The sequence below is a fragment of the Salmo salar genome, chromosome 02, assembly GCF_965601325.2.
Source record: "Salmo salar chromosome 02, fSalSal1, whole genome shotgun sequence".
NCBI classification, from domain to species: Eukaryota; Metazoa; Chordata; class Actinopteri; order Salmoniformes; family Salmonidae; genus Salmo; species Salmo salar.
Window position 1 is genome coordinate 59,905,712 of NC_138292.1, and position 15,254 is coordinate 59,920,965.

At 44.0% G+C, this 15,254-nt stretch overlaps 1 protein-coding gene across 5 annotated transcripts in view; it reads right to left on the reverse strand.

The window, feature by feature from the left end:
• Positions 1-2,814: 2,814 nt before the first annotated feature.
• Positions 2,815-15,254, reverse strand: part of LOC106586907 (patatin-like phospholipase domain-containing protein 6) — a 44,756-nt gene continuing 32,316 nt past the window's right edge. For 3 of the 5 annotated variants that reach the window (XM_014174684.3, XM_045706971.2, XM_045706967.2), the window contains 8 exons: positions 12,724-12,840; positions 10,465-10,581; positions 8,385-8,533; positions 8,152-8,304; positions 7,717-7,836; positions 7,366-7,468; positions 5,547-5,716; positions 2,815-5,471 (listed from right to left, as the gene is read on the reverse strand). In XM_014174684.3, the coding sequence (XP_014030159.2) occupies positions 5,394-5,471; positions 5,547-5,716; positions 7,366-7,468; positions 7,717-7,836; positions 8,152-8,304; positions 8,385-8,533; positions 10,465-10,581; positions 12,724-12,840 (1,007 nt within the window). In that variant the 3' untranslated portion in view covers positions 2,815-5,393. The remainder of the gene's footprint in view (positions 5,472-5,546; positions 5,717-7,365; positions 7,469-7,716; positions 7,837-8,151; positions 8,305-8,384; positions 8,534-10,464; positions 10,582-12,723; positions 12,841-15,254) is intronic. The other 2 variants (XM_082965602.1, XM_082965609.1) reach the window with 2 other exon arrangements.

Genomic DNA, 15,254 nt, shown 5'->3' on the forward strand with positions numbered 1-15,254 from the left:
GCATTTCACAGTAATGTCTACACCGGTTGTATTCGGCGCGTGACAACTCAAATTTGATCTACACACCCTAGGTTTACACCAAGCGCATAGGGGCCGCTGAATAACTCATAGCACAGACCACAACGGTTATTTTAGAATGGACTTGAGTGGAAGTACATAGAATGAAAGTCTGAGACAGGTCACAGTTTATTTCTCGGTTCCAATTTCAGCTTCCCTAAGTTAACTCTACCCAGAGAGGAAGAGACAAAGAGAGAGGGTTTACACTCCCGTCAAACTCGGTCCACAATAAGCAGACCACCTGCCTTCCCGCTTTTTGAACGACTCCCATTGTCAGCCCAGAGACAAGACCATCTTGTCATATATACAGTATCTCTGCTCTACCTTAGCGCAACAAAATGAAGGGAGGATATAACACAAACCAATCAAATCAAACAAAAACAGGTTTCTGTGCAGGGAATGCATTTAAACTTTAACTCAGATTATCATTCCTCAAATCATACTTCTCTTTGCAAAACATTTAACATTTGACATTTTAGTCATTTAGCAGACGCTCTTATCCAGAGCGACTTACAGTAGGGAATGCATACATTTCATTTCATTTCATGCATTTTTTTGTACTGGCCCCCCGTGGGAATCGAATCCACAACCCTGGCGTTGCACACACCATGCTGCCGTTGCAAACACCATGCTCTACCAACTGAGCCACAGGGAAGGCTAAAACCAAGACTTCAAAGGCATTCTGCCACAACCGTCACTAACCGTCGCTTCCCCTAAGTAGCCACACCTCAAACAAACTGAACAGGCGTTATGAAGAGACAGGGAAAAACAGGCAATCACATTTCAACGAATCAGTTAACAAAGACTCAGTTAGGAGCACCTGGGCCAGTGCATGCACAGTAATAATAGGGCATTCGTCACACATGTGACCACTTTTCGTCATGTCAACAAACATGTACCAATCTGTTTCAATCATTCAGAAGGAGATACTGTCTATCTTCCACTTTCTCAGTTCCCCAATGTAGGTGTTTTCGTGACTTCTCTACCTAATATGGTCAAAGAGGGCCAGACAACGAGTGAGAAAGAGAGCAGTAGGGAGGTGTGGTTCATTGTGTTTGTTCTGTGGTGTCAAGTTACATTTACAACCCTGCTATTACCCCATCCCCCTCTCCTCTCCTCTCCTCCAATCAGCCTAGCATCAAAGATGAACAGATAGGCTACAGTGGGCAGGCGTGTTGCAACAGTTGACACTAAAGTGAAAGAGAGATGTTAGAGGGTAGTGTGTATGGCCCAGTACATCACCGGGGCCAAGCTTCCTGCCATCCAGGACCTCTATACCAGGCTGTGTCAGAGGAAGGCCCTAAAAATTGTCAAAGACTCCAGCCACCCTAGTCATCGACTGTTCTCTCTGCTACCGCACAGCAAGCGGTACCGGAGCACCAAGTCTAGGTCCAAGAGGCTTTGAAACAGCTTCTAACCCTAAGCCATAAGACTCCTGAACTTCTAGTCAAATGGCTACCCAGACTATTTGCAGTGCCCCCCTCTTTACACCACTGCTACTCTCTGTTGTCATCTATGCATAGTCACTTTAATAACTCTACCTACATGTACATACTACCTCAACTAACCGGTGTCCCCGCACATTGACTCTGTACCAGTACCCCATGTATATAGTCTCGCTATTGTTATGTTACTGCTGCTCTTTAATTACTTGTTACTTTTATCTCTTATTCTTATCCTTTTTTTTTTAAAAACTGCGTTGTTGGTTAGGGGCTCGTAAGTAAGCATTTCACTGTAAGGTCTACACCTGTTGTATTCGGTGCATGTGACTAATACAATTTGATTTGAAAGAGTCACCAGCCACCACTGACACGTGAACATATGGTATATACTTATTAATTACATATGGTATATACTTATTAATTACATATGGTATATACTTATTAATTACATATGGAATATACTTATTAATTACATATGGAATATACTTATTAATTACATATGGTATCTGTAGTCACAGGTAGAACCAATTTTGTTCAACTGCAGGGGAGAGCTACTTTGCAGTTAGATTACCTGAGATTAACACTAGCCATCTTGATAAAACCAACCTGATTTACAGGTTAAGTGTAAGGAGGAATTTGTCTGTCATACAGTAGTTCACTTCACAGTATTATTTGTGTGTGTGTGTCACTTCACTCTTAATATCCTGTTAGTCAATTTTGTACGATCACAGTGCATGGTTTGATGTAACACTACACAGGTTATGATGCAACATCCTGTCATCGGCTTCTGGACAACATAGGACAAAACAGGTTAGAAAGTGTCATGGGACTGTTCATGTTAGTGGCTTTAACATCCCATGTAGAGGTATTAGTGCAGTAGGACTACACATAACAATACAATGAAAGCCTCCAGAGAGAGAGAAGATCACGTTATATTACTTTGACAAGCATCCAAAGACTGTTAGAGGGAATGGTCATGTCCAGGCATGTAATGTGGATGAGTAATGTCACTGAGGGGGAACTGCAGACGCTACACCCAGGGATGTGGAGCTGAGGCTGGGGTGGAGCGAGAGGGTGCATGGATGATTTGGAAGCCGCTTCTGGACGTGTTTCTGCACATCCACCTCTGCTGTGTAGAGAAAGGGAGGCGTGGTGCTGGCAAACTATGATGATTCAGTAGAGTAGTGTTGGGGTTCTCATCACATTGAATGAACAGGCCTCCCTCCTGTGGACGACTTCAGAAACTACAGGTACAGTAAAAGTAAAGTTACAGGAGAAATCCTCTCTCTACCTGTTCTAAAATAAAAACAAAATGTTTGCATTATAATTTGGATTTATTATTCAGTATGCATTTTAACATTTCTTTAAATTGAAATGACATCCCATACCATCCTGTCTCCATAGGGCATCTTAAGGAAGATGCAAATAAAACAAATCTCCTTTCCAACCAAAGAATTATTCTTTATATTCATCAGTGCAAAATAGCGAAACCCAAGCTAATAAGTAACGGACAGTACAGTTCATTATTCATGTCTGTAATTAGAATTCTCCATTAGGATTTTTTCCCCTTTTTGTTCAGTGTAAAAAAAAAAAAAAAGCTATTTAAAACAAAAAAAACCCAGTGGTAAAACAAAAATAAATAAAACTAAATTGGCAAAAAAAACAACATTCAGTGCACATTTGAATGGATTTAGGAAGGACATCTCAGGCGTAAAGAGTCCAAGTTTGCAGCAGAAAAACATTGACATAGAAATGATTTATTATATACATATTTCTGAGTATTAACAGGTGTAAAGTATGTATCGTGTGTGTGTATATATATTACTAAGATTAGACTCAATTATTCTGTGACCATTTGAGGGCAGGGGTGTCAAACTCATTCCATGGAGGGCCTAGTGTCTGCAGGCTTTTGGTTTTTCCTTTCAATTAAGACCTAGACAACCAGGTGAAGGGAGTTCTTTACTAAATTAGTGACCTTAATTCATCAAGTAAAAGGAAGGAGCGAAAACCCACAGACACTTGGCCCTTCGTGGAATGAGTTTGACACTTGTTGGTTAGGGAGTACACAGGACCCCATGCAAGCATTAGGCAAGTAGGGAGAGGAGGGGGGTTTCTATACTAAAAGATCCATTGGCAAAATCTCCCCTCCATCGTTTTTAAATGGTTAAATTCTGGTTAAAAAGGCATTGTTATCCTCTGCTTGGAACAAGCAGAATAAAGTAGTAGCAAGCATGGTGGAAACCATTGACACACACCTCTCCTCTACACATTTTCATCTTCCTACTTCAACATCCAATAATGTACACTGAACAAAAATATAAAATGCAACATGTAAAGTGTTGGTCCCATGTTTCATGAGCTGAAATAAAATATCCCAGACATTCTTAATACGCACAAAAAGCTTCTCAAATTTGTGCAAAAATTGGTTTAAAATCTCCTTTAGTGAGCATTTCTCCTTTGCCAAGATAATCCATCCACCTGATAGGTGTGGCATATCAAGAAGCTGATTAAAAAGCAGGATCACTACACAGGTGCACCTTGTGCTGGGGACAAAAAGAAAGGCCACTAAAATGTGCGGTTTTATTACAAAACACAATGCCACAGATGTCTCATGTTTTGAGGGAGTGTGCAATTGGCATGCTGACTGCAAGAATGTCCACCAGAGCTGTTGCCAGAGAATTTAAATGTTCATTTCTGTACCATAAGCCACCTCCAATGTTGTTTTTGAGAATTTGGCAGTACGTCCAACCGGCCTCACAACCGCAGACCACGCCAGTCAAGGACCTGAACATCCGGCTTCTTCACCTGCGGGACTGTCTGAGACCAGACACCCTGACAGCTGGTGAAACTGAGGAGTATTTCTGTTTGTATAAAGCCCTTGTGTGGGGAAGAACTTATTCTCATTGGCTGGTCCTGGACCCCCAGTGGGTGGACCTATGCCCTCCCAGGCCCACCCATGGCTGCTCCCCTGCCCAGTCATGTGAAATCCATAGATTAGGGCCTAATGAATTGACAGATTTCCATATGAACTAACTCCGTAACACTTTTGAAATTGTTGCATGTTGTGTTTATATTTTTGTTCAGTATACATCCGTCTTTCTACCGTTTGCGCGCAGCAGCGGTTTTGCACCTCTTTAAATTCTTTAGCAGTCTTTTACGTCTCCCTCTCTCCATTCAACATCAATACTACTACTAGCAAATAAATCGTAATGACACACACACACACCTCTCTCCAACTTCCATCCACGTAATACCCATCTGTGTCTTAACAGAGAACAGTATACCATCAATGATAATCTCTCCTGATTATGGACAGACAGGACATGCAGACAGACAGTCTGAATTGGGCCAAAGCATTGGAGCTGAAAGCTTAAAGAGACTAGGTGTTTAACTTCAACCAAGTACTAATGTGTTCCCTGTGGTATGAGGGACACCCTTTAGTCACCCCAATAAAAGTATTTCAGCTTTGGCAGGAGGGAAACAGAGTGATGGGGTCCCAGTTGAGTCCATCTTCAGATTGGAGAGGGCCCATTCATGGTCCAAGTCCCACTGGGCACCAGTGGTCCAAGTTACGGGTTAAGGGTCAGGGGTTAGAGCGGGGCTCTCCAACACTGTTCCTGGAGAGCTCTCCTGTAGGTTTTCAACCCTCAATGTAACTATCCTGATTTATTTGATAAACCAGCTAATTATTAGAATCAAGCATGGTAGATTAGGGTTGGGAAAAATAAGTATTTAAGCTACAGTAGCTGCAGAAATTGCCCGACATCCAACACTCATCTTCCACCTCCTCTTAGTTTTTGGACCCAGAGCCTGACTCTTCTCTCTCCTTTCCTCCCTTCCTCATAGTTCTTGGACCCAAAGTCTGTCTCTTTATCATTTTTCCCTCTCCTCCTGTCAGCAGTCGGAGAGCTCGGAGTAGCTGTTCGAGTCACCTTCTGTTTTCCTCCGCTGGCGGACTGACTTCTCCTCATCCTAGAGGAACAACACACAGACAGTCACTACTAACAGTAGGGTGTGAGTGTGTGAGTGAGAGTCTGTTATACGTACCGCCTGGAAGACTCCGTTCTGGCCCCACTCTCCGGGGGAGAGGTCATCGAGTTCCTGTTCCCCCTCTTCCTCCTCCTCCTCCTCTTCCTCCCCCTCCTCCTCCTCCTCTTCTCTCACCGTGTCCATCCCGTCCTCCTCATACTCCGTCAGGCAGTCTGACTCGTCCCCCGCTGTGGGGGACACAGACACAGTTATGCACTATGAAAGAGACCAGCCATACGGTAGCACAAGCAACAAGACTCAAGATTGCCATGTGATGCACTACATGACCAAAAGTATGTGGACACCTGCTCGTCAAACATCTCATTCAAAAATCATGGGCATTAATATGGAGTTGTGCCCCCTCCCCTCTTTGCTGCTACAACAGCCTCCACTCTTCTGTGTAGGCTTTCCACTAGATGTTGGAACACTGCTGTGGGGATTTGCTTCCATTCAGCCACAAGAACATTAGTGAGGTCGGGCAGTGATGTTGGGCGATTAGGCCTGGCTTGCAGTCGGCATTCCAATTCATCCCAAAGGTGTTCGATGGGGTTTGAGGTCAGGGCTCTGTGCAGGCCAGTCAAGTTCTTCCACACCGATCTCGACAAATCATTTCTGTATAGACCTCACTTTGTGCACGGGGGCTTTGTCATGCAGAAACAGGAAAGGGTCTTCCCCAAACTGTTGCCCCAAAGATGGAAGCGCAGAATCGTCTAGAATGTCATTGTATGCTGTAGCGTTAAGATTTGCCTTCTCTGGAACTAAAGCAGGGGGCTAAAACAGCCCCAGACCATTATTCCTCCTCAACCTAACTTTACAGTTGACACTATGCATTGGGGCAGGTAGCGTTCTCCTGGCATCTGCCTAACCCAGATTCGTCCGTCAGACTGCCAGATGATGAAGAGTGATTCATCACTCCAGAGAACGCCTTTCCACTGCTTTACACCACTCCAGCCGACGTTTGGCATTGCGCATGGTGATCTTAGGCTTGTGTGCGGCTGCTCGGCCATGGAAACCCATTTCATGAAACTCCCGACGAACAATTCTTGTGCTGACGTTGCTTCCGGAGGCAGTTTGGAACTTGTCATGAGTGTTGCAACTGAGGACAGACGATTTTTACGCGCTTCAGCCTTTCGGCGGTACCATTCTGTGAGTTTGTGTGGCCTACCACCTCGCGGCTGAGCCGTTGTTGCGCTTAAATGTTTCCACTTCACAATAACAGCACTTCCAGTTGACCGGGGCAGCTCTAGCAGGGCAGACATTTGACGAACTGACTTGTTGGAAAGGTGGCATCCTATGACGGTGCCACGTTGAAAGTCACTGAGCTCTTTAGTAAGGACATTCTACTGCCAATGTTTGTCTGGAGATTTTATCCACCTGTCAGCAACGAGTCTGGGTGAAATAGCCAAATCCACTAATTTGACGAGGTGTCCACATACTTTTGTATATATAGTGTCTCTCTCCATGTATATTCTATCGTAAAGGAGCTACAATTTAAGTAAAGATACATTCAATATTTTTTAAAGGTGACCAGGGCCCGTATTCACAAATTGTCTCAGAGTAGGAGTGCTGATCTAGGATCTTTCCATATACATATTTTTCATTATGATCTGAAAGGCAAACCTGATTCTAGATGAGCAATCCTACTCTGACAGGCTTCATGGACACTGGCTCTGGAGCGCTGACTATTATTTTATTGCAGGACACTTGGAAGAGTCAGGACACGGTAAAGAGGGAAACGGAGAGGAAGGGGAAACGCTCAAACCCTTATCGACGTTGGCAGTAGGGTTACTGCTCGACCAGACTTCGGCACATTTTCCACTTTATAATAGCCTCTTACCCTCAGCAGCATCAGCGTCGGGATCGACGTAGGTCTGGACCGGCTCAATCCTGGACACTATCTCAGCCAGGTCAGTGAAGTCTGACCCTGGACACGTACAGGACTGGAATACAAACAAGATAATGTCATTATGTTAACGAGAATGTTAGAATTCGTGTGTAAAATGTAATAAACACAGCTTAAAACAAGAGAATGTCATGGGAATGTTATAATAACGTTAGGAGAATGTCATAATGTGAAGACGGTTATAATAACGTTATAGAAATGAAACTGTGTGTTAATGTAAAGTGGAGCAGCTGTGAGATGCTGAATGTAAGGTTTGTGACGTGTGTGTGTGTGTGAGTGACTCACGTCCGTCTTGGTCTTGCTGTCGTTGTAGTCTGCCGAGCGGTGGTCCTTGAGCATGTTGTCGATGATGTCACCACGGGCCCAGCCGGTGAAGAGCAGCTTGCCGTGCTGGTAGCCCACATCCTGACAGACAGAGAGGACAGGTTAGCCTGGGGTTACATACCATGTGGTACAGTAACGAGCTACCGTAGCAATAGAGTCTGGTGGAGACCAAGCTACGAAGATGGTCTTTTACCGTGCGATTTGTTAGCTATGAACAGGAGAACAGTATTTTACCAAACTTAATGTCAGCTGTTATCTAACATTTTATTTTCTCTAACAATTACATAACAAAAAAAAGTGATCATGAATGTAAATACACTTTGAACATATCCCAGAGCCTGCATAAGGAGACGAGACAGAGAGAGAGAGGAGTTGAGAAGGAATTGTGGAACTCACGTAGATCTCATCAAACTTGCCGAAGTCCATTGTCTTGAAGCGGTCGATGGGTGGTCTGATGTACTCACAGTAGGCACTCTTCTTAACCACTTCCAGCTGACGTACACACGACACATAAGCCAGCCTGGACTGGATCTCTGCCATGTCTGGAACCTGGGTGGGTATAGACGATAAGGTGTGAGAATGTGTGTGCGCGTGTCGGTGTGTGGGGTCATATGCGTTGATCATCATACCTTCACTTTCTCTGCCCAGGGGTTGATCCGTTTCCACAGCAACCACCAGCCCGACAGACTGTCGCCGTAGTTACAGAGGTCCGTCTCGTCCTGGCTACCTACGTCGATGGCGATGACAGTCTTGGCGCCCATGTTCCTCGCGATGTCCGCTGTGGGACGTCACGTTGTGACACACACACGTACACGAGCCGGCAGCAGGGACGATAAGGAAAACCCAGTCTGGGGTTATTGTGGTTATCTCCATAATAGGAACGTTGTCCTTCATATACTTTATTACCATATTCAAACTCACTCCACCAGAAACAGACATCCCAATTGGCTGGATTATCACCAACTAGATAATCACATCAAACTTCATTTAATTTCCAGTTTTATACAGTGCATCTACTCATATCGCCCTACTACACCTGAATTTTTGTTTTTATGGTCCCAATGTTTGGGTGAATTCTTATCTCCACCTTTTGTTCGCTCCTGCATGGTTGATAATGCAGCCTTGGTGTGTGTGTTTATGGTGCGAGTCCCAGAGAGGGTTTGAGACCAAGTACCCTGTGAAGGGTGCAGGTCTCACCAGTCCACTCCACAGTGTTGACCCAATGTGTTCAAGGAACTGGCAGGCAGCCTAGCGGTTTAGAGTGTTGGTCTAGTAACCCAAAGGTCGCCGGTTCGAATCCCCGAGCCAGAGAAAAATCTGTCAATGTGTCCTTGAGCAAGGCACTTAACCCTAATTTCTACTCTAAGTTGCTCTGGAAAACAGCATCTGCTAAATGACAAAAATGTTTAAAAAATGAACCAAGCCTAAATTTTGAAAAGTTTAAACTTATATCATTAGCGTTAATTCTATGGGTACTAGCTATCTAAATCCATTATAAAACACTAGATGGTTACTATGGCATTGCGCCTCTTCTGCCTATTAGAGTGAGAGACTAGTCATTGCTTTAGCCTGATAGACACTGGGTCCAACTCTGTGAATGTGTCCACCCAAATCATCAAATAATCACACGTATCGTAGACTTCTAAGCCACCCAACCATGTGGCACAAACCACAAGGAGATGCCACATCTAAATGAACCTAAATAGAGAAGGATGATGTTCAACTTCATCAGGTTTGTGAAACATGGTTTTGTGTTTTATTATTTTTCTTCTGCTCGCTGCAATGCCGACTTCCAAGAGGAGATAACAGTAGCATAGTAGAAGAGAGACATTTTGAGTAGCATGCAGAATTTAAAAAAAAAAAGTCTTTTTTTCCAGTTGGAATGCAACAGGCAATCAATACCTCCATTTGGTAGAACATCCTATTGAATACCAGTTTGTTGAGGGGCATGATACTGCGTTTCGTCTTCAAACTGGAAGGGAATGTACTGTCAGAGCCGACTGGTGTCTATAAGTCACTGATTTAGAAGCATGGGCTATTGTTTTGTTTTATGGAATTGAGAAAGCTAACTATATATTGTTTTTATGTTTCCTAAATCACAACTCTATCAACACCCCAATAATTTGAGGAATACGGTATGCCCCGCCCCTTTAGATGTTCTCAGCCAGTAAGACACCAGGAAGCCTGACTGACAGACACATAGAATTCTGAAACTCTGTTGATTTAGTGCTGATTTAAAAAGCTTGTGGATACTGGACAATGGGATACTTTGTACCGCCAGTGTCCACCATCACTAACACACTGGACGCTCTGTGTTGTATTTTCTCCCATCTGATCGGAAAGATTGATCCCGAGCTGAAAGCATGTTACAGACCAATTTCAAATACACTACGGGGTTCATTTACATATTTGTTTTCCCTCTCAGTCAATTGCCTCTATGGCTATATTTTGAAAAGATTGTTGGCAAATTAAATTTGAACATTTTGACAATGGAAATGATTTGAACGCTCATTCCCACTGCTCAGATGGTAGAAAAAGCAACTGAATTCTGTCAAACTGTCATCTCCACTATCGTCAATGACAGCCCCTACCCATGGATGATCTCTCAACACCCCCCCCCCCCCCCCCCCCCCAACTAAAATAACTCTGAAAATGTCCTACTACCCCTTCCCTCCGCCCTCTTTCCTGTTCTCCTCCTCATCTACTTGCCTGGCAGGTTGTTGATGTAGCCCCCGTCCATAAGCAAGTTGCCATCTTTGGGGTCGCAGAGGGGCGGCAGGTACCCTGAGAGGGTCATGCTCGCCCTCACATAGCGCCACAGTGACCCTGTGAGCCACACCCAGGGGGAGGGAGGGAGGGGATAACATCTCAGTAATGTTGGCGTAACTTCTCAGGTTAGTCATGTGTTTTGGCAGCAGAATACAGCCCCAAACCAAAGGGATGCAATCCCAATTAACCGCCAAAGGGTTAGCCACGGGATGTGAATGTGGTGCTGCCCAACCTCTTAAATTGCTTCTGCATCCCCTGAAACACCTTACCATGCACAGAGACCTGTGTGTGTGTCAGGTCTAGGCACAGGGTACAGGGGTAAGGGTACAGCCACAGAGTATCAAGGGTTGGTTCGATCTCCAGACTCTGTCCCCAACCACAACCTTATGCTCCTTGTGAGTTAACCCTTGTGAAAGGTTATTGAGCCAAAGTGAAGCTTTTGCTTTTTGAACCATTTATAAAAAGTAGTGTGTTTTACAGCAGTTGGTGAAAACGTACAAAAAGGGGAAGAAAACAAAAATCACCAAAAATATAGGTATGAGGAACCTTTTTAAAACCTAGCCTTCAGTTCCCTGACTCTCCAACTAGACAAGAAGCACTGGAGGTTGGTAGTCTGGTCACAGCAGTTGGAGATCTCTCAGACACTAGTGAACATGTTAGGGGCAACCAGCCATCCTTGCCCAGAGCTGTAGTCCTGTAATACCACTCCGGACCACCAGAGGGCAGGGGGAGGCTGGGCACTGCATGGATTGGAAGGAGAAGGAGCACCAGAAGGATGCCGCTGTGTGTGGAGTTTGAAGGTGACATACGAGACTGAAGAATTTCAGTGTGGAATCATTGAACTGAACTAGTTCTGGACTTAGAAGTACTATCAAAACGCATAGTCACCATTTTCAGCCCACATTTAATTTGAGGCTTCAATCAATCCTTCCACTGACAAGAGTGATGGAACTGTATGTTCGTCTATGGGCATTGGTAGGATCCAGAACACTTTTGGCATCTCGCTAGAAAAAGCTAAAGGGAAACGGGTAGCATCAGCAACACAGTCATCAATATATATGTAAGAGTAAATATATAGATGTGTACAGTACACAGACACATGCACATACATGGGCAGGGGGAGGTGTAGCTGCTGGGGGGGGGGGGGGGGGGTGCAAATGGTTGACAGAAGCCATTCATAAGCACTGCTTGGTATGACAACATGGGATCAAGCGATGGACGAACGGACAGACAAATGGACACAGAAAAAACAACTACAGACCACAATTAAAAAAACAAACATGAAATAGCCTATATGGTGATCTTCTCTGACCTCAACACAAAAGCTTTATTTCCCGACACCATAGGATCAGCTTCAAACCCTGAAGAGAACGCTACATGTTGTGTTCCTATAGCTAGGTCGATACGCAAAAACCTATGGACCTACACTGACAAACGAGTGACTGAGAACCAAGCTTTAGGAAGTGGGAAACGACAAGCAGCAAGCTGCATGGAAAGGCCTTAGTGAAAAGCCTGTGTGCCATGCTCAGGAAAAAGCAGGCGAGTGAGTGTACACTTGGTGTGTAGTATACCAGCCAAGTGCAGGAGAACTTGGGAGATGAAGTGGAGCAGCATGGAGAACCAAAAACAGGGAGGGGGCGGGGCACCAAAAGCAGGACCATCATGCACCTCTCTGTCTGACCCATGGATATGTACCTGCATGAGCAAAGCCTCACTGCCAATCCGGAGGAACGGGGAGGGGCTTACTGACACTGGGGGGGCGGGACAAAGCCAATTCGTAACTGACGTGTGTATGAGTGTGAACTATTGAAGCCAAATTGAATAGAGAAGTATTGGTGTTAAGAATGGGTGGTTCTGGGTGTAGGGGAGCGAAACATTGCATCCCCTCCACTCACATACCGAAATATACACTGTATTATTAGCCTAACTTTCCTTCCAAACCATGGGTTCCCAATGTCCGACTGGTCAGGTGGGGTTAAGGTGAGACGGAACGTGAGGGGGAGGGAGTGGTTGATTGTCGGTTGTTTCAAGGAGCTTAAGGTAGAAGTTGCCCCTAACCCCAGATCTGGGATCAGATGACATAACCCCAATCCTAACATTAACCATCAGGTGGGTGAAAATAATATGACCCTGTATCAGTGGCCAGGAGCAACTTCTACAACTCCTTTTGGGGTTGACGGGTCGGGTTTGAACTCTGACCTGGGACATTGTTAACATAGCAACCATCCACAAGCAGGTGGCCATCCTTGGGGTCGCAGAGCGGAGGTAAATAGGGGGTGTAGGAGGCACTCGCTCTAACATAGCGCCACAGCGAGCCTGTCAGAATGGAAGATGGAGAAGGGACATCAAACATGGACAGATAGCCCCACGTCACACACAGACAGAGAGAGAGAGAGAGACAGAGAAAGAGAGATAAGGAGTGAGACAAAGGAGAGAGGAGAGAGTAGAGTTACAAATTGTCAGAAACGTTCCCAAAGTTCCCGTATTTGTTGGGGAAATTCCAGTTGATTCTGGGAATCCTCCAACCGGGATTTCAAAAAACTTGAGAACTTTGGAAAGTGTCCATAATTTTGTAAAACCTAGGAGCAAGACAGAGCTAGAGATGGCCAGATATATAGAGAGTGAAGGACAGAAAAGAGCAGGAGACAAAGGGGCAAAACATGTCCAGAGCTCTAGACGTATTCAATCTAAAAACGTAAAACAACCTGATATTGTATCTGACGTATACAATATAAAACCCTCAGTGAACATGGTCAGGTAACATAACGCATTGTTTCTAGAAGTAAATAACCAGAGAGGCCAGTTCTAGAAGTAAATAACCAAAAAGAGGCCAGTTCTAGAAGTAAATAACCAAAAAGAGGCCAGTTCTAGAAGTAAATAACCAGAGAGGCCAGTTCTAGAAGTAAATAACCAAAAAGAGGCCAGTTCTAGAAGTAAATAACCAGAGAGGCCAGTTCTAGAAGTAAATAACCAAAAAGAGGCCAGTTCTAGAAGTAAATAACCAAAAAGAGGCCAGTTCTAGAAGTAAATAACCAAAAAGAGGCCAGTTCTAGAAGTAAATAACCAAAAAGAGGCCAGTTCTAGAAGTAAATAACCAAAAAGAGGCCAGTTCTAGAAGTAAATAACCAAAAAGAGGCCAGTTCTAGAAGTAAATAACCAGAGAGTCCAGTTCTAGAAGTAAATAACCAGAGAGTCCAGTTCTAGAAGTAAATAACCAAAAAGAGGCCAGTTCTAGAAGTAAATAACCAGAGAGTCCAGTTCTAGAAGTAAATAACCAAAAAGAGGCCAGTTCTAGAAGTAAATAACCAAAAAGAGGCCAGTTCTAGAAGTAAATAACCAGAGAGTCCAGTTCTAGAAGTAAATAACCAAAAAGAGGCCAGTTCTAGAAGTAAATAACCAAAAAGAGGCCAGTTCTAGAAGTAAATAACCAAAAAGAGGCCAGTTCTAGAAGTAAAACAGATAGCACAGACAGGACTGTAGATGACAATTACATTTTTTTAAATACAGAAAGAAAATAACTAAATATTGTCACAGCATTAATATTACACTGAATTTCAAACTAATAGTTAAAATGGTGTCAGCCATTTACTCTCCTAAACCACTCAAAAGTAACCATGAACACCGGTACCATGTATTAGTTCAGAAACCTCATTGGAAAATGGAGACCTACATACACTGAGTGTACAAGACATTAAGAACACCTGCTCTTTCTATGACATAGACTGACCAGGTGAATCCAGGTGAAAGCTATGATCCCTTATTGATGTCACTTGTTAAATCCACTTCAAAATCAGTGAAGATGAAGGGGACGAGACAAGTTAGAGAAGGATTTTTAAGCCTTGAGATAGTTGAGACATGGATTGTGTATGTAAGTGCCTTTGAACGGGGTATGGTAGTAGGTGCCAGGCGCACCGGTTTGTGTCAAGAACTGCAACGGTGCTGGGTTTCATGCGCAACAGTTTCCCGTGTGTATCAAGAATTGTCCACCACTCAAAGGACATTCAGCCAACTTGACACAACTAAGGGAAGCAATGGAGTCAACATGGGCCAACGTCCCTGCGGAACGCTTTCAACACCCTGTAGAGTCCATGACTCGACAAATTGAGGCTGTTCTAAAGACAAAAGGTGTTCCTAATGTTTTGTACACTCAGTGTCTTTCTACTCTTTCCCAGGCTATCAACAGGCACTTATCAACAGCCACAGTCATCCTGTTTGGTGTTTTGTTTAGAGCGTAAGAGCTATTATTAGCTTGGTTAGATAGAGAGCAGCCGACAACAAACAAGAAAATTACTACGGAGAAAGGGACCAAGAGAGAGAGAGAGAGAGAGAGAGAGAGAGAGAGAAGTAAGAGTTAGAAAAAGAACAAAAGGAAGATCCATCTACAAGCCAGGGAGCGTTAGCTAGCACACACACACACACAACGCAGGATCTATAAACTTGATGGCTATGACCATACTCTAAAAGCCGCCATCTTGAAATGAAGCTACAGGTCTTGCAATTAACGTAACATAAAAAAATAACACAGACTAAATGATGCTACATTTACACAACGTCAAAGAGACTAACATTCATTGGTTGGCTTATGGAAACATGGGGTGTTGCATAAACCAAATAGTGCCACCACGAACACATAAAGTCCTTGCGTTACGAATGCGCCAACGGTGTAACTTCCTATGTTGGAAAACCTGAGGTTGGTGTTAAAAAATCTGCCCACTTACTCTGAGCTTCAG